We start from the raw sequence: 26,617 nt of genomic DNA, 5'->3' as shown, positions 1-26,617 counted from the left end.
CTTTGACATATGTATAATTGACTAGTGAGATGCTGATTTCATTCTAATAAGTTGGATAATAGTGTTAATATCTCCCTCCTGTTGGCACATTGCCATTATCCAGGTTTATTCCTGGACAGATTATAGAATGATTCATCGTAATCACTAAGCAACTAGCTCGTACGTAGTGGTAAATTGAACACATCCTAGTTATTGCAGCTTGTTTCTCCTTCTAGATTTACCCTGGAATGTTTAATGCTCTACCCCCCTCACCACATTCTACACGTTATGCAATGTCATCCCGAATTGTTTTCCAATTTCTCCACGTGTCTCCTTCCAGTGTCTCCTTTCAATGTCTCCACGTGTCTTCTTCCAACGTCTCTGCATTTCTCCTTCCAATGTCTCCATATGTCTTCTTTTGATGTTTCCCCGTGTCTCATTCCTTTCAACGTGTCTGCGTGTCTCCTTCCAATGTCTACATGTGTCTCCTTCCAATGTCTCCTTTCAATGTCTTCCAATGTATCCCCATATCTCCTTCCAAAGTATCTGCGTGTCTTCTTCCACGGGTCTCCTTATAAGCTTATAATGTGTTCTCGTTTCTCCTTCAAATGTTTCTCCTTCGAGATTTACCCTGGAATGATGTTTAATGCTCTGTCACCACTCACCATGCTCCGATATTATTTCCACTATTTACCACTATTATTGCCACCGCAATGTTTCCAGATGGATTTATGTGTTTCCTTCCAATATCTCCTTTCAATGTCTTCCAAATCCAATGTCTCCCCAGTCCCCATATCTCCTTCCAAAGTATCTGCTTGTCTTCTTCCACGGGTCTCCTTCTAATGTCTCCTCGTATCTCCTTCAAATGTTTCTCCTTTGAGATTTACCCTGGAATGATGTTTAATGCTTAATCACCACTCGCCATGTTCCAATATTATTTCCACTATTTACCACTAGTAGTAGTATTGCTACCGCAATGTCTCCATATGTCTCCTATTAATGTCTTCACGTGTCTTTTTCCAATGTTTGCGTGCCTCCTTCTAATGTTTCTCCTTCTAGATTTACCCTGGAATGATGTTTAATGCTCTGCCCCACTCACCACATTCTACACGTTATGCAAAGTCATCCCTCCCCATGTTCAAATAGTGTTTCCACTATTTACTACTAGTATTGCCAATGCAATGTTTCCAATACTATCCATATGTCTCCTTCCAATGTATCCACGTGTCTCCGTCCACGTGTCTCCGTCCACGTTTTTGTCTCCTTGTATTCCCTTCCAATGTCTCCTTCCAATGTCTCCTTGTGTTTTCTTCAAATGTCTGTAATGCATCCTTCCATGTTTCCCCCAATCTGTCTCCTGCATCCTTTCAGGTTTCCTCTAATTTGTCTCCAATGCATCCTTCCATGTCCCCGCCAATCTGTCCTTAATGCTTTGTTTACAGTCTCTTTCAATTTGTCACTAATGCATCCTTTCATGTTTCCTCCAATTTGTCTCCAACATCTTTTCACGTCTTCTCCAACTTGTCTCCAAAGCATCCTTCCATAATTCGTCCAATCTGTCTTCAAAGCACCTTTTCCAGTCTCCTCAAATTTGTCTCTGATGCATCCTTCCATGTTTCATTCAATCTTTCTCCACTGCATCCCTTTAGGTCTCCAACAATTTGTCTCCGATACGTCCTTCCATGTCTCCTCCAATCTGTCCCCAATGCACCCTTCCATGTTTCCTCTAATATTTAATGAGCCTTTCCAGTCTCTTACAATTAATCTCCAAAACATCCTTCCATGCTTCCTTAAACCAGTCTCCAACACATCCCTCTAGATGTCCTCCAATCGTGTGTCTCATTCCTATATGACCTTTTACCACATCCTAATAATATTTCCACTAGTTACCACTAGTACTGCCACTGCAATATCTCCTAATGCATCCATTTGTCTCTTTCTAATACCACCTCTCACCCGTCACCATGTGACCATGTTCCAATAGTAATTCCACTATTATCACCTCTCGCCATGCTCTAATAGTAATTCCACTATTTATCACCTCTCACCATGCTCCAAAAGTATTTCCACTATTTATCCTCTCTCACCATGCTCGACAATAGTATTTCCACTTTTAATCCCCTCTCACCATGCTCCAATAGTAATTCCACTATTTATCACCGCTCACCATGTGACCATGTTCCAATAGTATTTCCACTATTTATCCCCTCTCACCATGCTCCAATAGTATTTCTACTATTTATCCTCTCTCACCATGCTCAAAAATTATTTCCACTATTTATCCTCTCTCACCATGCTCGACAATAGTATTTCCACTTTTTATCCCCTCTCACCAGGCTCCAATAGTAATTCCACTATTTATCACCGCTCACCATGTGACCATGTTCCAATAGTATTTCCACTATTTATCCCCTCTCGCCATGCTCCAATAGTATTTCCACTATTTATCCTCTCTCACCATGCTCCAATAGTATTTCCACTATTTATCCCCTCTCGCCATGCTCCAATAGTATTTCCACTATTTATCACCTCTCACCATGCTCCAATATAAATAGTATTTCCACTATTTATCACTGCACCAGTCCCCATGCTTGAATAGTATTTACACTATTTATAACCGTTCACCACGTTTCACTAGTATTTCTACTAGTTACCACTATTATTGCCACCGCCTTGTCTCTGAGTAGATCCATATGTAAAACAAGCAAAATAAGCAAACGAGCAAACAACCGCTACCTCGTTTAATAGAGGAAATTAAATACTTTTAAAAACTCGCAAACTATAACTGAACATGTAACAATAGCCACTCTATATGGAACTTAGATCATGGCTCAGCTCCAGGTGTTCTTGTTATAGTAAACACACGGCTCAGACGTAACATAATATATAATATAAATGTTTCAAGTGCACACCAATACAACCATAGCTTTCTATCTTGCACTAACTCCATACCATACAACATTACCTTTACTTAATACCATACTCTCTGTCCATTTCATTTCTCAGTCCTGTATTTCTCGGCTTTGACTCTCATTATTAAACCAGTGTCTCACACAGTCCCTCCTTGACTTTTTTCTCAAAACTGCTTTCGTATCATCATATTCGAATAACCGACCTGCTAATTCATTACATTCTTCACATAAAAATCAGTATTATAAATAGTTTCTTTCATCATAGAAAATACCATACCCCGGCACTCCTCAAATTTTAAAACGCACTCAAAACGTACCACGTTTTCGAACTAATACACTTCTTTAATTCACTAGTGACATCACGTCTCTCCAACTCAAAAATAAGGCAACTCTCGACTCAAAAATTGAGCCTTTGAAAATAGCTAGTACATGCCCAAATTTTGTATGTACCTTTGCATCAGTAGTCAACACATCTTTTGCAGAGGGAACTTTCCCTAAAGCTCTGAAAACCGCAAAAGTTACACCTATACACAAAGGAGGTTCCAAACTCGACGTAGCAAATTATAGACCTATCTCGCTTTTGGGCTCGTTCTCTAAAATTTACGAAAACTCATGCACAGGCGGGTACTAGAATTTCTCGACAAGAATAACTCATTATTCGAGAATCAATACGGATTCCGACCAGGAAGATCATGCGAGCATGCGCTTCTCAATGCTCAGAGCTCCATTCTGCATTCCCTAAATAAGAACCAAATAACACTACTATTACTTTTAGACTATAGTAAGGCATTTGACGTCCTAGATCACGCGACATTACTCAGGAAACTTGAGCATTACGGTATTCGCGGCATTGCCTTGAAATGGTTCGAGTCATACCTTAATGGTCGCAGTCAATTTGTCTCCTTGAACGGCTCCAATTCATCATTAGAATCTATGGTATACGGTGTTCCACAAGGTAGCATATTAGGCCCCCTGCTTTTCGTTATATATATCAATGACTTACCAGGAATCAGTAACTTAGCTAAATTTATATTATACGCAGACGACGCAAATATAATTATCACCGGATCAAATATACAAGAAATTGTATCCAAAATCGACCACCTCACTGATGTTTTGATAAAATGGGTTTACTCAAACGGCTTAGCTCTTAATTTGAAGAAGACTTGCTATATTTTCAAAAAGACGGGTAGACCTATCGTCTCTACAGGTAAGAATTGACAACACTCCTATTGAACGCAAAACGGAGGCCAGATTTTTAGGAGTTATCGTCGACGACAAACTAAACTGGGACAGCCACATTCGAGCTGTCAAAACAAAAATGTCACGGTTTATAGGTGTTATGTTCAAAATAAAACGCAAATTACCAATCAAAGCACGCTTACAGATCTTCCAAAGTTTTGTACAATCTCACTTAAATTTCTGTTCGCTCGTTTGGGGTTTTGCTGCAAAATCTCATATTGACTCACTGTTCACTAAACAAAAACAGGGAATACGAGCAGTTATGCCGGGTTACGTGAATTACTATTACAAAGATGGTAAACTTCCGGATCATACTAAAGCTACGTTTAAAGAGTACGAAATATTAACTGTACACGGGGTAATCATAAAAAATGCTCTGACTCTGATGCACAAGATGAATTACATGCCTGGCCTTCTGCCGTCGTCGATAAAAGACTTATTTCCTCCCGATTTACCAAAGTATGGCACGTCTTATGACGACAATATCGACTGGCTAACAACGTACTCTCAACCAGATCTACGCGCTAGTGTTCTGTATAAAGGTCCTATATTAGCTATTACCGAGCACAACATTAGTCGCATAACTTGCCCATCTAGCATTTTCTCAATAAGCATTTATAAGAAATCAGCAAAGCGTGTAATGATAGAACTACAAAGCTCAGGAAACGATGAAGAATGGCCAACTTTTCTGTTACATAATTTACCCGGGCTACGTAAATCAGCAAGATCAGGCACTCAACAAATCAACTACCGAGAATAACCTAATAACCAACTTTCACTATTATATCAGTGTCCCATCTAAATCACTTATCGTGCCATCCTGACAGCACATTCCATATTTCACTGCCAACTAGCGCAAACCTATACTGATAAAACACCTACGACATTATTATCAAGTAAAGAATTTTATATAAACGTTTAAGCTTTTAAATGTGTTTGCAGATCAGGGTCACCAGAATCAACTGATAAATCTAGACGAAATAACTATGAGTTCGATAACATGTAATTTGCGTGCCCTTCGGGGATTAATATTGATTATTACAATTATTATATATTTTGAGTAAACATTGACTGGTGTAAAAGCCAGCCCCCAAACAAACAATTTCGCCAGCCCATTCCAAACTCCCCCTCTCGCTATCTTCCATAATATAAAAATACGTAGCGCTACAAAAAGAAAACAAGTCTGACACACAACAGAACGATTCAGCAGGCAGCCACTCCCACTGATGCTCTGGTGGCTGAAAGTATGTCAAGTCTGCCGTCTTAAATCTTAAAATAATACACAGTTAACCATGAATTTCTCACGTACCCCCCTCGATACATCCTCAAATAATCATAATCATAATCATTACATTCTCTCGATCCAATCCCTTAACGGACTGACATATATTCCTCAAAATATCCCCTCAGCCCCTCTTAACCTGTGCCCCTCCGGTACCTAACCTTCCTTCCCTTGCATGATGAAAGAAACCCAAAAATATCATTTAAACTCCACACTTAACCGTGCCTTCATTTACTGCTCTTGCACTGAACTAATCTGACACTAATCTGACTGGCAACACTCATGTTACAACATAACGTAACTATACTCCTCCCGCCTGTAAATTCACTCTTGAATAATAAGTAATCTCCCCCTACCTTAATTAAACTACAAACAATCTATCCTATAATAAAATAGGATCCTACCGTTCGCGCCATTTGTATGCAGTCACCACTTGCTTCAGATTCGTAGATTATTTGTAGCAATTTAGGGTACGAACAACGAAAACAAGAGTAATAACGATGGTTACAAAACAACTCAATGAATAATTCGACAAACTCCTGCTTTAACTCCTAGTTAACCAGACTTATATTGCCCAAAAACGCAAACCGATCTAATGCTCTTATCCTACCATAACATATCACATCATGAAATACAATCACTAATCACTATACACATACTATATCCAGACATACTATAAAGTTGGCCGTCAATACTTGTCTATATTCACACTGAACTCCTACCTTAAATACACCATGACCCATGAACTATTTCCACTGTCGATCCCTCTCCCGGCCAACCAGAACTCAACCAGAGTTAGAGGTTCCAACCACCAACCATCCTTCGATAAGATAAACAAGAACTCCTTCAATAGGACAACCCAACAACTCTCTCTCTCCCAGGTCAGGCTCCATAACCGTCCGGCATCAATCACCCTCCATCGGATCGGGCAAACTCAATCTGCCTTCCTGACCCTCTATCGGACCTTATATAAGGTTCCGTTCATGGCTCTACTAACTGCCCTCCCCTCCTAGAATTGAAGGTACTCGATCCTCAGGTGTTTACTCAATTATTCCACTGGTATGCTTCAACAACTCGTTGACCGTCTGCTCGCATTAACCTCCACTCTAATCCTCACTAGATCTCTACCAGCTTTATGACCAACAACTAGTAACTTGTCACAAACCACGTCACAAACCACGTCACAAACCACGTGATTTCCCGGCTCTGAGTCTAGACTGGGGATCTCCACCCCATCGGAAGAGGTGCATATATACTATATATATATCTTACGCAATACTACCTAAAATCTATCAAATAATCACGGCTAACATTTTAGTTCAACATTGTGTGTATATTCTACTGAACATTGTTTGTGTGATTATTTTAATTTTTAATTGCAGTAATGGTAGAGGATGTTCAATCTGTTATAGTTAAAAAACGGTACATATTCCTTGCGATTTTTGCTCTTACAGCGGTATTCGTTCTCCTGCTTCCTGACCGAGCTAAAAACGTCTCCAATCTTCATGTAAAAACTGTTATTTCAAAGATTTCCTCTGATTCTTCTCACGTAGAATCGACTGCATCTTCTTCAGAAAATGTCAATCACACTTCTTTAGAAGACGAAACACTTTCGGTTTTGGAACCACCCTCTCAAAAATGGGCTCAAGACCAGTTTAAAAAAGCACTGGCCTTAATGAACCAAAAATACAGTCAACCAAGTATGTGGGAAAACTGTGGAAAGCAAACATATTATTTCGAGAACATAAAAACAATTTTCACGGGAATTCCAAAGACAGGATGTTCCAACTGGATTGAGGCCCTGTTACGCGCCAACGGAGATCTCAAGAACCAACTAAGTCCAACTCAGGTGAAAAAGGTACACGGCGGAATTGGCAACAAACACAGAATACCGAACATATATTGAACTGCTTTAACGCCTCAGAATTCCAACAAGATTTCAGTTTTACCGTGGTCAGAAACCCCTGGGCCAGAATGGTTTCTGGTTACAGAGATAAATTATCAGATGAGAAAACTCAGGGAGGTTCGTTTCGGTCTATAGGGGAAAAGATTGTGAAAGAGATGAGAGGCATTACTAACGAGGAAGCACTTGATAAGTTATATCCAACGTTTACAGAGTTTGCTTCATGGCTCGTCAACCACAATGGATCGGGTAACCCACATTTTCACCAACAATTCAGAACTTTGTGTATACCCGCAGCTAGATACGATTATATTATCCCTCTTGAGTATGCTGGACCCTTAAGTCAGGATGTTTGGGGTAGAATCAATGCGAGCACCTCATTGCTAGGATCATATGATGAATCATCGGACCCTCGCCTTCAAAAATCAACCCTTTATGCCAAGGAGTGGTTTTCAAAGATTGACGAGAACACAATTGAGAAATTGTATAACATTTTTAGAATAGACTTTGCTCTCATGGACTATAGTAACTTTAAACATCCAGATTTTCCGTTACCTTTACATGATTCAAAACAATGAAATAGAGTTGAAATAAAATTGACTCTTAAATTTTACAATAATTTTTATATATAAAAATGCAAACATTACCAAAATCATCTCCTAGGTTCCGGAGTCCAGGAACTTAAGAGCGTTAAATAATTGTTTTCATACAAGAGTAAATAATTTTATACATATATATATTTTTCTTTTCCTCTTTTAAACCATTCCAGTACATTGTGCAGAAAGTTGGAGATTACAAATTTTGGAAACATGCAGGGATATAATAGACCTGATATTGATCGTATATACTAAAAATACTCTAGCACAATAATTGTAACTGCAGTTTTACAGAACTCTAAACGCTTAATGAACACACTTGCAGGTACCACCCGTATTCACACTCAGACCTGAGTTTAGTCATTTTCCGATACGAGATTGGAGACCGGTTCTATAAACAAACAAACAAACAAACAAACAAACAGTTATTGCAGCTGAGGTAGAGTCACCTCAGCTTGCGTAAGTGGTAATTTATTGCACGTACCGGGAAGCGAATAACAAATTCCCTCACGTTTATAAGTTTAGCCAGTGTCAGTTAAACTGCACGAACACTGTCAACTCTAAGTATCCTAGAGTGCAAAATTGTGCAAATTATAACACAATTGTGTTAACCGCACTATAACACAAGAAGATAATCGTTTTTAAAATTGTCTTGCCATTTCTGGGCATTAGTCTCAACCATACCTCGAGACCTTGTAACCCACACATCTTGAGGAATCACATCGCTTCGTTTAAAGCTTCTACTGTGCGCCAGTGGATTTTAAAATGATACAAGTTTGAGAATCTTTCAGTTGAAACAGTCGCCGCCATGTTCCGAATAGGTGTTATACGGATAAATTATACTTAACAGTAATATGATAGTGTATAATTCTACCGTATGATAATTAAGATCCAAACTAATGGATCAATGAGGTATCATTTTTTAAAGTTTGTAAAAATAGTTTAACTTTTAAAATTGTAACAATAGTTTAACTTTTGTCGGTAGCCATGGAAATATGCGGCTATGACCAGTGACTTCTCATTTCAAACGCGTGCACCAATGCACGTGTACTCAAGTCATAGCACATAACTTGATAAAGTTACCGCATAAGCCCCATTATCTTCAGACAATGTTTCTCTTAGCATCACCTCATGGCGGATATTCGAGTGTAAGAACAATATTAGTTTGGGAACTTCGCGTGTATTTTCGCGTGCATGTCATACTATGACGACTCCAACAGATCTATGTGGAGTCCTCATCAAAAGGGCCCAAGTTCGAGCCTGCATGTCATACTATGAGGACTCCAAGTTCGAGTCTGCATGTCATACTATGAGAACTCCAACAGAGTCTGCATGTTATACTATGAGGACTCCAACAGAGTCTGCATGTCATACTATGAGGACTCCAACAGAGTCTGCATGTCATACTATGACGACTCCAACAGTGAGTCTGCATGTAATACTACGAGGACTCCAACAAGTTCGAGTCTGCATATCATACTATGAAGGCTCCAACAGTGAGCCTGCATGTCATACTATGAGGACTCCAACAGTGAGCCTGCATGTCATACTATGAGGACTCCAACAGAGCCTGCATGTCATACTATGACGACTCCAACAGAGTCTGCATGTCATACTATGAGGACTCCAACAGTGAGCCTGCATGTCATACTATGAGTACTCCAACAGTGAGCATGCATGTCATACTATGAGGGCTCCAACAAGTTCGAGTCTGCATGTCATACTATGAGGACTCCAACAGAGTCTGCATGTTATACTATGAAGACTCCAACAGAGTCTGCATGTCATACTATGACGACTCCAACAAGTTCGAGTCTGCATATCATACTATGAAGACTCCAACAGTGAGTCTGCATATCATACTATGAGGACTCCAACAGTGAGCCTGCATGTTATACTATGAGGACTCCAACAGAGTCTGCATGTCATACTATGACGACTCCAACAAGTTCGAGTCTGCATATCATACTATGAAGACTCCAACAGTGAGTCTGCATATCATACTATGAGGACTCCAACAGTGAGTCTGCATATCATACTATGAGGACTCCAACAGATCTATGTACTCAGCTGATTGTTTTCAATATATGTTTTTACAAGAATATTGGATAAAGATATTCATATATCCTTATATTTCAAGAGAATATCGACTAGAATCAAGATAAGGATTTCTAACCTTGAATAGGTGGTTCCGATCTCTCCAACACTTTCATATTGCTTTGGGATTGCTTTCTTTGAAACCTCTTCAGTGCATCTGAAAAAATATGCACATTAAGGGACCGTGACCGTTCACATATTACGTAATCAACCCCTTCCCCTCCCCCCTCTGTAATCAGTTTTACACATAGCTATTGTGTCAAAAACACATTAGCGTAATCATTTGGACCCCCCCCCCCCCCCTCAGCTGATTACGTAATATGTGAACGACCCCTAACCATCAAAATATTAGTTCGAGAATTAAATGGATCAATCCGTTATTTAAAGGTTTATTATAAGGTTTATTATATTAAATAATAATAATATCATCCACTGCATTACGCCTTTCATAATCATTTTAGTCAAAGCGTCACACAGACAGGCTAAACCTGAGCATTATGCATTAATTAAACATCTTTACTGCGTGTTAAGTTTCATCTTAAAAACGTCATTGATAAAAAAATTAATTAAACGGTCAAATGATCCACTAATCGTTAGTTAGCTCATTAAAAATAAAGCGTCCTCCTCGGGAATTATAAGTAAAACAGAAATAATTCGGATGATAATAGTCTATGATGTTGGTTATGCAGCAAATGTTCACAATCTAAAGTTACTAAAAACGTCCAGTCTCCTCAGGATGCCCCTCATTCGAAGTCATAATTATAATTTTATCAGGCTGGATAATTTCCGATTTTGGTAAGCTAATTATGAACTAATGATATAAAATCCTAACCTTGAATTCTAGACTCAACTTGGGGGTCCTAGCATAATTTAATACTAATAAACTTAAAATAATTCTAGAGCTAAGTCAGGTCCTGAGGTCCAAGTACGTGATTAGTAAGCACTAAGCAGCTGCCTTTTATCTTACTCCTAATCACAAGCCATTTCTTTGTAGACTATCACCGAGTTTGATTTCGGTTTACTAATCAAAGGGTGCGTTGGCTGATGAATTTATAATCTCGGCACTTGGAATAAGAATTTGAATTAGAACTAGAACTTGAACAAAGCACACGAGTTTTATTTGTTATGTCATTTTCCGTTTAAGTATTAGAAATAGCTTATGACTGCGATCTGATCAGCCATAAAACTGGGCAGATGAATTATATTTGTGAGGATGAATTGTATTTTTGAAAATGTTGTTAATTTTTGAGGAATGCGGACCGAATTCTTAGCAGACCGAGTCCCTACCGCTTAATAACTAAGAGTAGGGATAGGTTTCGCGAAAAATCCTTGTAATCGTTTTAACCAACGTCCCAATCCCCATAATTATTGATGGATACTCTACATAGGTGTTAGAAATGAAATCAGTTGTAACGAAATTGGAGATATTATCAGCACTTCTCTTTCTCATCTCAGCTACAGGTTAAATAAACTTATTTATTTGCTTTCATTTGATTAATTCATTTCAAATTGGAAAAATGTGTTTTTTTGGGACTGGTTTATAAACCAGTCAATGTTTACGAATGTAATATTTATTACATAATCATAAATGCATATCATAAATAGATCAAATCTGAAACAGAAATTTGCACGCAGTAAACAAATTTAAAAAAAAAAGAAAATGAAAAGAAAGGTTTATTGATAAAACAAAATATGGAGCACTCTGTGCTTCCAACAGCCTTTCAGACTCGCGCTAAGTTTGTTAGGGACTGATTTAGGATTGTATCTTTATATACAAATGTTCATGCTTTGCTTGACTGGTTGTTATAAAGAAAATGCAATCAGGTTGGCACACGAGGGTCCCAAAAGCAAATCAACACATTGAGTTTGAAGAGGACAGATCTGTTTTCCAGATAGAAGTTAAAAGTACGATGGGGAGTGGAGAAAGAATTTCTTTAGAGTTCAGTGGAGAAGGAAGGCAGAAGGCTGGTGGGTTGGAACTTTTGATGGCAACGCTTGGCTCGTACAATATAACGATTAGGAATTGTCAGGGTAAATTAATAGAGAGAAATCAAAACCCAAATCTACATCAACCCAAAGTTTGGTCCTTCAGCAAAGATCTGAAAACATCGAAACTAAAGATTTCAGTGCAAGATGAAATGGGTTTAGTGCCTCTGCTTGAGATAGAGCTAGATGAATGTGATCAGGATATATGGAAAAGACCTGTGGTAAGACTGAAAATTGAAGATACGGACACAGCTACCGACAGATTTAGAGCCATGGGTGAGAATAAAATAGATAATAGTTTCGTATATCATATCTATAGCGTGATTATAATTAACCGCTGTAATCATATGAATTTCGAAAGAAATGCTCATCCTCCCCCTCCCCCGACTAAATATTTCAGTTCCTTGCAGAGCTGGACGGTATTTGGCTGACAGTGGATGTGAAAAGTGTCAAGAAAACACGTACAGTGAGAGTGGAGCACTTGGATGCAGCAAATGTAGTGATAACAAAATATCAGCTGCTGGATCCTCGGAGGATGGCTGCAAATGCCCGGAGTACACAGTTTCGGACACTGGACCCTCGGAGGATGACTGCAGATATAGTAAAAATCTAATTGTTAAACTTATGACTTGTTCTTTAACTCAACAGGTTTCCTAGTAGTACAGACAAATCCGTCTGAAAAAATCGATTTGCTGACACACGAAGCTTTCAGAGGATTTTTGACGTTTTTGAGTCCCATTAGGTGCCCTTTATGGCTGACCAACTTTTCCAAACTTTTCCACTTGTCTTAAGGCCACTTTTTGCCACTTTACCACTTTTTACCACCTTTCTTGTTTGTCGAATATCTTTAGTTGTGAACATCGTAAAAGGTTGCGGATCAATCGAGTGTGTTCATATTATCAGGAAGAAAAACTTTTGTTCAAACAATTTTTACGTCAGATAATAAGTTAATTGGATAATTATCAATTAACTAATTAGCAAAATTCTAAAAAATTTTTATTGGCTTAAAATGATCGGAATAGCTTGAAACACGGAGAAAAGTATTTTTTAGAAAAACTTTGAAAATTTTTCACTTACGTTTTTTTTCGAGACTTGAGAAAAAAATTTCGAAAATTCAAAATATTTTTTCCGTCAAATGTGATCAAACCGCATGAAACACGGAGAAAAATGCCTTTCAAAAAAACTTAGTGAATTTTTCGTTTCAAGAATACTTAAATCGCCAATATTTGTAGTTGGAGTTCAGTAAATCTCGGCAGATTTTAGTAATCAGGAATTACTAAGTGAAGAGGTCTGAAACTGAAAAACGTTAACCATACGATCGCGCGGCGATATAAGAGTTTCATAAACTAATTTTCATAGAAACTGCACCAATGGCACAGTCAAGATCGAAACGATAGCCTGCTGTACTGTCATTTTATTGATTTCAATGATGAATCAGTGGGGTTAAGATAATCACATTTGTAATAAATAAACATCTCTGTACCGTCAATTGTGCTAATCTAAACCAGCCTACCTGTATTACCAGACCTCTTCTTTTCCTCGACAATCAAACCAAGTTGTTCATATCGCAGTTGGTGGGTGATGTAAGTAGTAATGCGCTTAGTCAATAAAGACACCGTGATTTTTATTGAAAGGAGATGATGAAGCAAGTATTCATAACACAAAGAAGAATGGTCGGTGGGAGTTGGGACCCACTTAAATCACCTTAACACAGTGCCCTCAGTAATCCATCCTGTCATTAAAATTATTTGTTATATAGTATAGTGTTGAAAGTATTGAAACTAATACATATCGAGCTGTATTCAATCAGACTACGACACAATACGTGTATATTATATGGCTCTTAATGACTAATGAGGTTTATGTAACGCTTTATACCGTGAGAAACCCGGTATAGAGACGTTTTAAAGTTTATCACGAAAACGTATACTTGGCCTCATGGCTCATTTACAGTTCGAAGAAGGCAAGAACAGATCAGGGAAACTAAGGAACAGCCAGGTCCAGGAAGCAAGTGTAAATACACCTTCCAACATCAACTGTGACTTGTTTTGTATTGTTCTGCATACCGCTTCATTTACTATGCTGGATCGGTGGTTACCTCAAATCACCCCCATATGTCAGGGTCGGCTAAACGTAAAATCAGCAAGGGTAACATACTGGCAAGGGTAAGATGTAGATACGAATGACGGGCAAGGGGTAATAAAAAACCAGTAATAATTAATTCAGTGAAATGTTCCACGAGAGTCAGGATATTTTGGAAATTGCTAATAGAGACAGATCCTGATCAGGAAGGATTGTTAATGTTATTGAGGGTGTTGATTTGAAATCAGGACGTCGTGAGGTAAAAATACAGGTTCTTCCCGTAGGATATTCGGGGCCATGATGATCAGCTCAGGATTAATGTGGAGTTGAAAATTTAAGCTTTCTAGTTTCTGGTCTTTTCTCGCCTTCTTTGAGCTGTCAAAGAGCCATGAGGCCAAGTAGACGTTTTCGTGCTAAACTGTTAAACCTCTCCATACTGGGCCTCTCACTGGAGTAACGAGAAGTGTACGGTATAGAACGTTTCATATACCTCATTAAGGGCCATAATATAATATACACGTATTGCATTGTGTCGTATTGTGATTGAATACAGCTCGATATGTATTACTACTTACATCACCCACCAAATGCGATATGAACAACTTGGTTTGATTGTCGAGGAAAAGAAGAGGTCTGGTAATACAGGTAGGCTGGTTTAGATTAGCACAATTGACGGTACAGAGATGTTTATTTATTACAAATGTGATTATCTTAACCCCACTGATTCATCATTGAAATCAATAAAATGACAGTACAGCAGGCTATCGTTTCGATCTTGACTGTGCCATTGGTGCAGTTTCTGTGAAAATTAGTTTATGAAACTCTTATATCGCCGCGCGATCGTATGGTTAACGTTTTTCAGTTTCAGACCTCTTCACTTAGTAATTCCTGTTTACTAAAATCTGCCGAGATTTACTGAACTCCAACTACAAATATTGGCGATTTAAGTATTAAGTTTTTTTGAAAGGCATTTTTCTCCGTGTTTCATGCGGTTTGATCACTTTTGGCGGAAAAAATATTTTGAATTTTCGAAATTTTTTCTAAGTCTCGAAAAAAAAATGTAAGTGAAAAATTTTCAAAGTTTTTCTAAAAAATACTTTTCTCCGTGTTTCAAGCTATTCCGATCATTTTGAGCCAATAAAAATTTTTTAGAATTTTGCTAATTAGTTAATTGATAATTATCCAATTAACTTATTATCTGACGTAAAAATTGTTTGAACAAAAGTTTTTCTTCCTGATAATATGAACACACTCGATTGATCCGCAACCTTTTACGATGTTTACAACTAAAGATACTCGACAAACAAGAAAGGTGGTAAAAAGTGGTAAAGTGGCAAAAAGTGGCCTTAAGACAAGTGGAAAAGTTTGGAAAAGTTGGTCAGCCATAAAGGGCACCTAATGGGACTCAAAAACGTCAAAAATCCTCTGAAAGCTTCGTGTGTCAGCAGATCGAATTTTTCAGAAGGATTTGTCTGTACTATAGTCTAACATGTAACTATTACTCCCCGTATTCAGCACAGCTGACGTTTAAACATTTCAGTTTGCACGGGATTAGACGTTAATATGACTGGAGTGACTGCGCCTCAGAACTTCCCAATAGATAATGGAACAGTACTGACTCTCACTTGTACGGACGAGGAACATCTCTTCAGAGGTAGTACAGTGATCACGTGCGACAAGGCAACTCAGTTCATATTCTCGTCAGATGTTTTTCCAAGTTGCGAGAAAGTTAAAGGTTAGTACTGGTTTGGTGTACAGAATTTTGGATTGGACCGGAAGTTTGCTACATGCATCGTGTGAAATCCTGATATCCCATACCCAAGCATCGATTCAAAACGCTCGAGCGACCCCTTCGCCCACTCCCGTTATTTTTAGCAAGTTTTATCGCCGAATACTGGACAGGTGAACAATTAACGAAATAATCGCGCATTACATCCTGCGATCACTATTCGTCTTAACCAAGATATCAAATATATACATATTAAAGAACTATATCAAAACACGAACGATGGGTTATTTCATGATTATCAAAAACAAAAAACTTATGCATATTTAGTAGAGAATTATGTTGATTTGAGTAATATCTCCAATGTTCCAAAATCAAATATCCTTAAATCCAATGCAATGTCCCGACCTGGATTCAAAATACCTCTCACGGCTCACACCTTTTTATGTACGTTTTATAGCCGAACACAGTTGGTCAAATTTGTTTCATCACGCACTATACCCTGCAGTTTCTATATCTCCCAATCAAGATATCAAATATTTTCTGACTTACCACTTTCTGGTATCTTAATCTGGTATGTTAATGCTAATTTACAAAATATTAAAGATCAATGACTAGATTATCCGATGTTAACCGATGTCCCCTCTTGCTGACAAGGACGATTTTAAGATTTTCACTAAGTCATCTCTTGCCAATCGCCTTTATCTTGGTTTTATGGCTCTGATGCCGGGAAAGTGTGGAGAGTGCGGTGATAACTACGTGATTGATCATGATCCTGAGGTCATGCCTTTTTTCAATTGCTTTAAATGTTTCAAAGGTTCACATTGTTGTGAAAGAAACAAAGAGCTACATCAGACCCTGTCAGCTATGAACACGCCGACAGGTTTTGTGTGGCTCTGTAACACATGTCATGGGCTAATTGATCCTAATTGATCCTAATAGATAGATTTACATTCGCTATTGAGAACCTTGCACCTAGTGGCTACGACGTCTTTATAACAGGCGATTTCAACTTTCCCCAGATTGACTGGGAAACACTAAACATCATGAGCGGTGGGACCTCTGATTCAAATCTCTCCGCCCAATACCTGCTAAACTTCATGTCAACCCATCTGCTGAGTCAGGTGGTTACTGTTCCAACCAGGGGAAACAGTACACTAGACCTCGTCTTGTGTAACAATGATCGGCTAGTATCTGATGTAACTTGTGAAGCAACAGAAATATCTGATCATGACATGGTTAATGTACTGCTATCCTTTAACCCTGGTCTGATGGAGAAGGCTCAGGCTTCATATCTTGACGAAATGAGCTTCCGAGCCCTAGACTTTAATCGGGCAGACTTCGAACCGATTACTGAGATCCTGAACAGAGTGAATTGGAAGGACTTGAGAGACGCAAGCACTTTTGAAGAATTTCCCGCAGAGTTTACACGGACAGTGCTTAATATATGCCTGGAAAATGTTCCTCGGAAACGACCACCAACTGGCCAGCCGAAGCTTTATAATTCGCTGAGAAGGAAGAAGTCACGACTTAAAACCCGTCTCTCTGCTGCAAAGTGTGCCAATGACCTAGCTCGAATCAAGAAACTTGAAGACGAAATTGGATTAATTTGCTATGAGATCAAGGAAGCTATAGTCCACCATCTTGATAAAGGTGAAAAGAGAGCAGTGGATAAAATTAAAGTCAATCCTAAATACTTTTACTCATACGCTAAATCTTTTTCTAAAGTTAAGCACAATATTTCAACTCTTCTAAACCGTGATAAGAAACTGGTAACTGAACGGAAAGAGTTAGCTAATATACTGCAGCAACAGTTCTGTTCTGTCTTTAGTGACCCCAACTGCCCTGATAAGTCACTACCTACATTTACAGAACCACCTCTCACTAGCAGGGATACAGAACTGGTACTCACACCTAACCACATCGTGGAAGCTATATCTGAGATTAAGCTGGACTCTGCACCCGGACCCGATGGTATTCCTGCTATTCTCCTTAAAAGATGTGCTTCAAGCTTGAGTGTTCCGATTCATCTCCTCTGGTCTGAGTCCATGTATAAAGGCATAGTCCCAACTTTCTACAAGACTGGATATGTCACACCGCTTTTCAAGAAAGGTAGCAGGTGTGATGCTGCTAACTACAGACCGGCTACTCTGACCTCACATGTAGTCAAAGTCTATGAAAGAGTGGTTAGGAAACACATGGTTCAGCATCTCGAAACCAACAATTTGTTATCTGACAAACAACATGGTTTCAGATCGAACAGAAGCTGCTTGACCCAAATGCTCGATCACTTTGATGACATCTTTGAAGGGTTTACTCAGGGGAAAGACACAGACTCCATATACCTCGACTTCGCCAAGGCGTTTGACAAAGTTGACTTGGACCTTCTCTTGTTAAAGTTAAAGAGATACGGATTTCACGGCAAACTTCTAAGCTGGATCCAGTCATTTCTCTCTGACCGTGAACAGGTTGTAGTCCTAAACGGTGTTCATTCGGACAGTGCCAGGGTTCTAAGTGGTGTCCCTCAGGGAAGTGTGTTAGGACCACTATTGTTCATTTTGTTTATTAACGATCTAGAGCTAGCTGTTACCTCTTCTAAGGTAAGCTTCTTTGCTGACGATACTAGGGTCTCCAAACGTATCGATTGCTTTGAGGACTGTCTGCTGCTTCAGGCTGATCTATATCTGTACGGTATTCTCGACTGGTCACGCTGCAACAACATGAAGCTCCACGAACAGAAGTTTGAGCTCCTGAATCATCTCCACAATAGAAAAAGTACCTTTTCTGAACTCCCTTTTTACGTGGAAACTCTACTTTACAAGGTCTCCAGCGAGGAAATACTACATCCCGTTGAGAACGTTAGAGACCTCGGAGTTATGGTATCAAGCGATCTGAACTGGTCCAAACAGATCGGTAATATGGTCAAGAAAGCTAGAAGCACACTGTCATGGGTGTTTAGTGTCTTCAAAACTCGTGATAGGACCGTAATGACTACCCTATATAAGGTCAGAAGCCTACTAGAGTACTGTTGTCCGCTGTGGGACCCTGTTAAGGTGACTGAGATCCAGCTTTTGGAGGGGGTCCAGCGAACATTCACCGATCGTATATGCGGTCTGGAAAATATGAACTACTGGGAGAGGCTTTCACATCTAAAGCTAATGTCACTGCAGCGCAGAAGGGAACGGTACACTATTCTGATGATGTGGAAGATCCTTCACAATGTTGTCCCCAATTGCAGCAATATAAGGTTCACAAAAACATCCAGACATGGTACCCGAGCAATCATCCCTTCCCTGTCTAGGTTGAGTTCCTCGAGCAACCAGACACTCTATGACAGCTCATTTGCTGTAAGAGGACCAAAACTGTGGAACAAAGTGCCTGATAATATTAAAGCTGAAGCTACGTTTGAGTCGTTTAAAGTTAGTTTGTCCAAGTTTATTGCTTTGATACCGGACAACCCTCCGACTTCCGGTTATAGCTGCAGCTGGTCTAATTCCCTGGTAGACTACTCGCCATCGAGGTGGTCAGAAATCTGATGACCCTTCCTGCTACGAGGATAAACACAACCAAAGTAACCAAAGTAAGATTAACTACAGTGAAGCCAGCAAAGTAAGTATAGCTACAATCACAACTCACCATTGTACTGTAGTTTGCCGGCTTCCGCGTATATGTACGAGAACTTCTCGTAACTCTGTCGACTTTTGTGATCGTTTTTCCCGTACACTGCTTCGTTGATTTTGGCAGCCTGTCGAGATTGAATTATTGCCCATTTAAGCAACTGACTCATTTTGAAATTCAACATAATTGTTCTGTAAATGGAGAAGTTTTCAAGAATAGAAATTTAATGATAAACAAGAAATTGCGATTTTACAGGACCTCAACTACTGGAACCTTGAGTAGCTACAACACAACACAACTACCTAGAAGTGCTAGCTAGCTATATAGCTGTATACCAATATAATGTGCGCGCGCAGCTGCATGCGATTGCATGGAAATGCGCGGCTTTCTTTTATTCAACCAAAACCATGCGTGTTACGTTAACAAAACTCAAAAGCTTGTAGTTTGCCAATGGGCACGTGATATCTTGTAAGGTTCTACCGATAGTGACCTACACTGACCTAGATTAGATATAACTAAATATATTACAATAACAAGGTTTAAACATTCAAAACGAACCTTCCCAATGTAGTCCAGAGCTAATCCGACACTGAAAAGGGGTGTAATCTCACTAATTGATTTTAATGGTGAATTCACAAGAAGATATGGTTAAAACAAAAAGTAGCTTCCTCAGCTCTTTGATGGATAATTCATGTCAATTTGTGTATTCTAAATATTTTTATCGATAGGAGTGCAAATCTGTATCCATAGCACACAAGTGCACTCTCAAATCACGAGCAGTGCAGCAAGCCAAGTATCACAGCTGCTGGCTCACAAATAGCTCAGAACACACAAAACATCGTCATATCTTTACAAATAAGAATAGATTGCATACTTTTTGCTGTGGAGACACATGTCTGCAAGTTGCTCAAATTCCTGAGCTCGAGCTATCATCATAGACTTTAGATCCTGAGGTCCATCTGAAACATCGGATTCTTCTTCTGTCTTTCTGCCTGTGGTAGCTGTAAATAAATGACAGGATTAGTTCCAATCATTGCATTGGATTAAAAACTTAAAAGGTCTTGTGCCATATTATTCATCAAATTATCTTTTGGTAAAAACGGTTAAGTTGTTCTCCTATGGATAAACTTTGCTGATCAGATAATTCGTATCATTCCTTAAATGGAGCGGCTATAATACTTGAGGGTAATTTGGGGAGAGCCGACCCTTGAGAATAATTGATTAGTTCCGACCCTTGAGAATATTTGGAGAGAGCCAACCCTTGAGAATATTTGGGGAGAGCCAACCCTTGAGAATATTTAGGGAAAGCTGACCCTTATTTTACTTTGTTACTTTTGTTGGGTTTAGCGCACTGCAACAGGGTCATCAACTATCTTGACTGCCCCATAGCTCCGATGTAACAGGATCCTTTAGCCATTCCAGGATGGAGTTGGTATTAGGGAATGTGTATCACTTGACCGAAGGCTGGTCAGGGATTTGCCGGAGCAAGGATGTGAGTTGTATTTTGAAGGATTCAAATTCATCCTGTTGATGTAAGCAGGAAGACAATTCCAGAGACGTGGGCAAATAACAGCGAACGAATTGTCATAAGAGGCTCTGGTGGTAAGCAGCAACACCCCTTCGTAGGGAGGGGACAACTGCTTTAATGCCAGTTCGAGGTCTTGAAGTTAATCTTCAGATCGTTGCTGATGGACCCATGGAGGATCTTCCACATGTGTAGCAGGATATAGTCATATAGCGTTCCCTTCGACGTTGTAGAGAAATGAGCGAGTTTTTTCTTCTTTTTTTTTTCAATCTCCCCTTAAGAATATTTGGGGAGAGCCGACTCTTGAGAATATCTGGGGAGAGCCGACTCTTGAGAATATCTGGGGACAGCCGACTCTGGAGAATATTTGGGGACAGCTCACCCTTGAAAATATTTGGGGAGATCCGACCCTTGAGAATAGTTTGAGGGAGCCGACCCTTGAGAATATTTGGGGGAGAGTCGACCCTTGAGAATATTTGGGGGAGAGCTGACCCTTGAGAATATTTGGAATAAGCCAACCCTTGAGAATCTCTGGGGAGATCCGACCCTTGAACCCGAACCTATGGGGAGAGCCGATTCTTCAGAATATCTGGGGAGAGCCGACCTTTGAGAATATCTGGGGACAGCCGACTCTGGAGAATATTTGGGGACAGCTCACCCTTGAAAATATTTGGGGAGATCCGACCCTTGAGAATAGTTTGAGGGAGCCGACCCTTGAGAATATTTGGAATAAGCCAACCCTTGAGAATCTCTGGGGACAGCCGACCCTTCAGAATATATAATGGGGAGAGCCGACCATTGAACCCAAATCTATATCAGCCACATCAAGGTACTCTTTACAATGTAAATCTATGTAAGAACGAGACTTACAGCAGATGTAAGGTAATTAAGTTAACAGACAACTCACTGTCACACACTGTATGAAAGGTGGCATATTGTGTGTACCGCGCAATTGTTAACATGTTGTACGACAGGTATTGTTCCAGAAAAGTCAGTACACATATTGTATTTATTAGTAGTAATGTGTAATAATGTACTGACTCGGTACTATTCGGTACTGGCATCATGTATAATATAGACTGGAATACTGTGTGTGAACGCTGTACCGAGAGCCTTCCTAGAGTCAAGTTTCGGAGCCTAATTCAGTTCTTAAGTGATATTTTCTTATCACCTGGTCGAACCTTATAAACTGATTACAGGAATATAATATGACAGCAGCTGATATTTAGTTGCATAGTGATTAAAATGATCAAGCGTTTCACAACCTAATGTCATGAAATATATATATATATATATAATTTATATATGGAATGAGCGAATATCATGATTAATTGATTAGTTTAATTAATAATTAACCACTCAAAGAATTAGCATGTTTAAAAATATTTGTAGAAATGACAGAAGTTTTACATAGCTTTGCGTATACCTCAATACTCATTAATTATTTGAATATACTATGGACATGATTAGATTATAATCTCTGATTATAATGATAATTATTTTACCTTTAGTATGACAGAGCTGATATAGCATGCATACAGAGAGAGTTGTAGATGAAATTAGCCACCACAAGCATGCCAATCATTATGCACAACTCACAAACTTCCTTGTTCACAACTTTAGTAGCTGATTATTCAGGTGCTGTATATATTACACATATATGATTACATGGTAACATGTGTGCGATTCATCTATTAAAAAGTTAAAAACACTGAAGCTGTTAATTTCTCACTTTTAATGATGAGGAGTTCCAGAGTTTTCTACATCACATTTTGGATGCCAATAATAAAGTGACCCGCCCCCAACCCCCCCCCCCCCCCCCCCCCCCAATAATATGGTCTTTAGATGTATAAAGTTCTTCATAATAATGATTTTTGGGAATGAACAGAAAAATACTAAAGAAACATAGATAGTGTTTAACGCCCCATACATTACTTACAATAGCACAATTAACCAAATATAATGCTTAATTTGTCAACATCGTTGTCGTGATTATTATGGTTATGTTAACACAGAGATATCAATAACTTATTGAACCCCTTTTGCCTTTATTCCATTCAATATTGGATCATGTAATCAAACACACACTGTGAAATGTACTTATCTACACTATTCTACCATTTACCTAGAATAGCAGTCTCGTAGTAGAGTTTCTCAGCCTGAACAAAGTGCACAGCTTTCTCATACTCCTCCTCTGCAAAGTAGAGCCGCGCAATGTGCCGCAAACATTGGGGCAGTTGCGGGAACTTGCCAACTTGTCCGTCTAGCCCTTGTATGCAAGCTAGGTAACATTGCAGTGCCAGTCTGTGAGAAGTGGGAGTTAGATGTGGGGACGTGTTGCTAAGTTCTGAGATGAATGAGCAATGAGCATGTTACTTTAATTTGGAATAGTTATTCTGACAGTTATTGGATAAAGTCTAAATTACAAAGTATGAATTCAACTTAAATACAACAATTATTCTATTTATAGAGTGCTGATGTCCCTTTTGTTGGTATTTTAAACAGATTTGTCAAGAAAAAAGTTCTAAAGCGATATTACGGAACTAAATAACAATGCGTGATCTGCTACACTAATTTTCTTGACCTTAAAAGCGGACTCATATAACGGTATTTGAGGGTGTTATTCGGTTGTCAAGGTGCCAAACAGTATCAATATCATATCATGTATCAATAACAATATTAACAGGTTATGTACATCAATATCATACTTACTTTAGGTACTTCATGTGAAGAAAAGCTCTGTATTATACAAAGTAAATGGTTACACACAAAACAGATCTTAAAAATGAGCCTACCCAGGTTTTCCTTTCTTCTCAAACTGAACCCCTTTCTCAAAAACGGAAACCCGTCCTTCGGATGCTAAATTAGTGACGTCACCTAGGGCTATGAGCTCCTTCTGCTCATCCATTGAGTAGCCGACTGTAGGGCGCTCAGTGAACAGGATGTCCCCCACTAGTTGCAGGTCTTTTAGGGTTGGAATGTATTCTGGGCAGGTAGATGGGGTTAAGCGTCGTTATCAGGAAAATTATTCAAATATTAAGTAGGCACTAGTTGTTGAACTGTTTATAACTATTTATAATCTTAGTAGAAATCTTTCAGAAGCCATTTGGTAATTATTTAGAAACCGTTTAGAAATCATTTAGCAACTGCTAAGAAACTATTTAGTAATAGATTTTAAAAGATTGGTTTGCCGCTTTCTCTCTCTATCTCTCCTAACAAAGCTTTTAAATTCATAACATAAGGGAGCTGGTCACTGATTAGTTATTGAATCAAAAAGCTTAAAAACTAACTTGTATCACGTTTAATCTTCTTTTTGCGTTTGGGACCCCTCTTTTCCTCCCCTTCCTGTAAAATTTGTCATTTAAATCATCCAATAGTTTCTAAGGAGATTAAGATTATTCAAAGTATATCTTTGGGTCATAAGTTTAGTTTAAACTCTGAACTGTTCTATTGTATTAATTTAATGTGCTTTTCTAACACTGCACAGTAGATTCGATCGATTATCATTTCTTTGAATACACTCAGAGCTGAGTGTTTCAATTATATCATTGATATTTTCAACACTACTATAACAAAAAATCTAGCTTGATTGTTACTTTCCTGAGTAGAATTTATTGATTCATTTATTTATTTATAGCATTTTGAATCTTTTAAATCATTTCTTAAGAAATAAAACAATATTTGTGTTGTCTTTTTAATACTAGGTCACGCATCAATGTATCATTTTAATAGACGTTTGTATCGTGTTACAAATACTAGAATTTATTTACCTATTTCTTAATAGTTTCTTAATATAATTTACCTATTGATTACTATTTGGATACAATAATACAACAAACGAGAACTTGATAAATTATTGTAACATTGATCACTCACTAGATTCAGCTGATAACGGTGTTATAATGATGTTCAGTAAACTAAAAGTTACACATCGATATAGTGCTATTTAAGTAATAAGTATATTCTGTAAGTGTAACTTCTCGTGGGAGTCACGCTTCAATGCACATATAAAATGTTGCTAAATTATTATTGCAGAATTGCAGTATAGTGAGACAGTAACGGCATGAAGTACAATGTTCTCACAGCGGTATGTACTTTCACATCAATCTAATGTATTACCGCACATTTTAAATGTGGTTGACTACAGCGAATAGAACAATGGAGTACGAATACCTGACACGTGTTTTTCTAAATACTAACATTACGAGTAGAAAGAGTATCAATTATATATAAATACTATCTACATTACTACATTACAAGGCACTAAATTACAACATACCACATACTTCATTACTACTACTACTAATATATAATAACATAATTTCTATTATCTACATTACAACGAGTTGAAGGAACATGAATAATCACGGCACAGCTGAGAGCCACACAGTAACTTGGCTGAACAAAACTTTAATACATTATTACTACACTATTAAATATTAACATATCATATAGAATAGACACTCCTACTACTCAATGTTAAACTTAGGGTCATCTGTCCGCCTGGCTAACATTTAACCTGAACTGTGACCTACCTCAGATACCAAGCTCTCCTCTGTTTCATTATCACTGTCAGAGAATGTGTCCTCTACAGACTCCTTTAACCATTCCTGGGTTCTCCTAGCTGCATCATCAGGGGACCCAACAACTGCAATATTTGACGGGAGATCTGGACTCGATGCTAGGTCTTCACTTTCCTGGGGATAGAGGATTTAGTCTTATTGTGCAGACGTTGAAGGGAGGAAAAAATAAAAAATTAGGCAAGTTATAACGTTATTATAAGGTGGTGCTGCATTGGCAGTTTAAAAAACTGGGAATACAGTCAAGGTATTATAACAAACTGATAAGCAAATATTTCATACAACATGGCAGGAAAAATAAGTCACACAAGATTAGTAGCACTATACTCACTGGGTCATTCATAGTTATTCAGATCAATCTACGCTTCCCATTTTCCTAGATAAATCACGGTTTTAAGTTATTGGAATTGTTCAGGACTTGTAAATAATATAAAATATTTAATCGGAATTATTGAAATTCTAAAGTTACTACTTTAGCAAAACCCTGATTTACTAGGTCCCGAGATACTGGGTGTTTATTTACATTTATTCGGTGTGAATCTTAACATTAATGTATTTAATTCCTTTCCTGACAACTTTAGTAAATCAGGGTTTTACTGTGGTGAATACATTAAGCATAGGACTTTGAAACAACTAGGGATATGAATGTTCAAGGTTGCAATGCTTTCCAAGTGAGCTCACAAGTCTATTGACAACATTTATGGACAGCTCACAGCCTGTATGGAGAAGTTCAATGTCAGTCTCACATGTTGAAGGAAAGACACAAATTATTATTAAACAAAGTGGCAAGAAACTGGTATGGGAAATAAGTTGGGAAATAATTTGGGAAATAAGTTGGGAAGTTAGTTAATAATTTTATACACCAATTAATATTTGGGCTTCTTGTTATCAAAAGTAAACGAGTCATGGTGCCGCTGTTAAGAAGAAGAAGACAATCCCAATGTTAATTTAGATATCAATTGTCTGGGATCTGGAATGAAAGAGCAGTTTATAGGCTCAGCATTGAATTCTTTTTTCAACAATAAACAAAATGTTGTGTGGACTATGTGCTCTTAATAAGACATTTATTTTGAAACTATATTTTGAAGT

The 26,617-nt window shown here is 38.4% G+C and overlaps 1 protein-coding gene across 1 annotated transcript in view; it reads right to left on the bottom strand.

Moving 5' to 3' along the window:
* The window catches only part of LOC134817736 (microfibrillar-associated protein 1A-like), an 80,645-nt gene that overhangs the window by 6,243 nt on the left and 47,785 nt on the right, over positions 1 to 26,617 (bottom strand). The window contains exons 2-10 of the mRNA XM_063826982.1: positions 25,860 to 25,906; positions 25,484 to 25,645; positions 24,239 to 24,293; positions 23,744 to 23,933; positions 23,074 to 23,252; positions 20,298 to 20,424; positions 19,982 to 20,012; positions 19,442 to 19,550; positions 10,091 to 10,168 (exon numbers count right to left, since the gene is read on the bottom strand). Coding sequence (XP_063683052.1) covers positions 10,091 to 10,168; positions 19,442 to 19,550; positions 19,982 to 20,012; positions 20,298 to 20,424; positions 23,074 to 23,252; positions 23,744 to 23,933; positions 24,239 to 24,293; positions 25,484 to 25,645; positions 25,860 to 25,871 — 943 coding nt within the window. The 5' untranslated portion in view covers positions 25,872 to 25,906. The remainder of the gene's footprint in view (positions 1 to 10,090; positions 10,169 to 19,441; positions 19,551 to 19,981; positions 20,013 to 20,297; positions 20,425 to 23,073; positions 23,253 to 23,743; positions 23,934 to 24,238; positions 24,294 to 25,483; positions 25,646 to 25,859; positions 25,907 to 26,617) is intronic.

Source organism: Bolinopsis microptera, chromosome 7 (genome assembly GCF_026151205.1).
Source record: "Bolinopsis microptera isolate Bmic1 chromosome 7, MBARI_Bmic_1.0, whole genome shotgun sequence".
In the NCBI taxonomy this organism is placed as follows: domain Eukaryota; kingdom Metazoa; phylum Ctenophora; class Tentaculata; order Lobata; family Bolinopsidae; genus Bolinopsis; species Bolinopsis microptera.
This window is presented reverse-complemented; position numbering and strand designations above follow the sequence as displayed.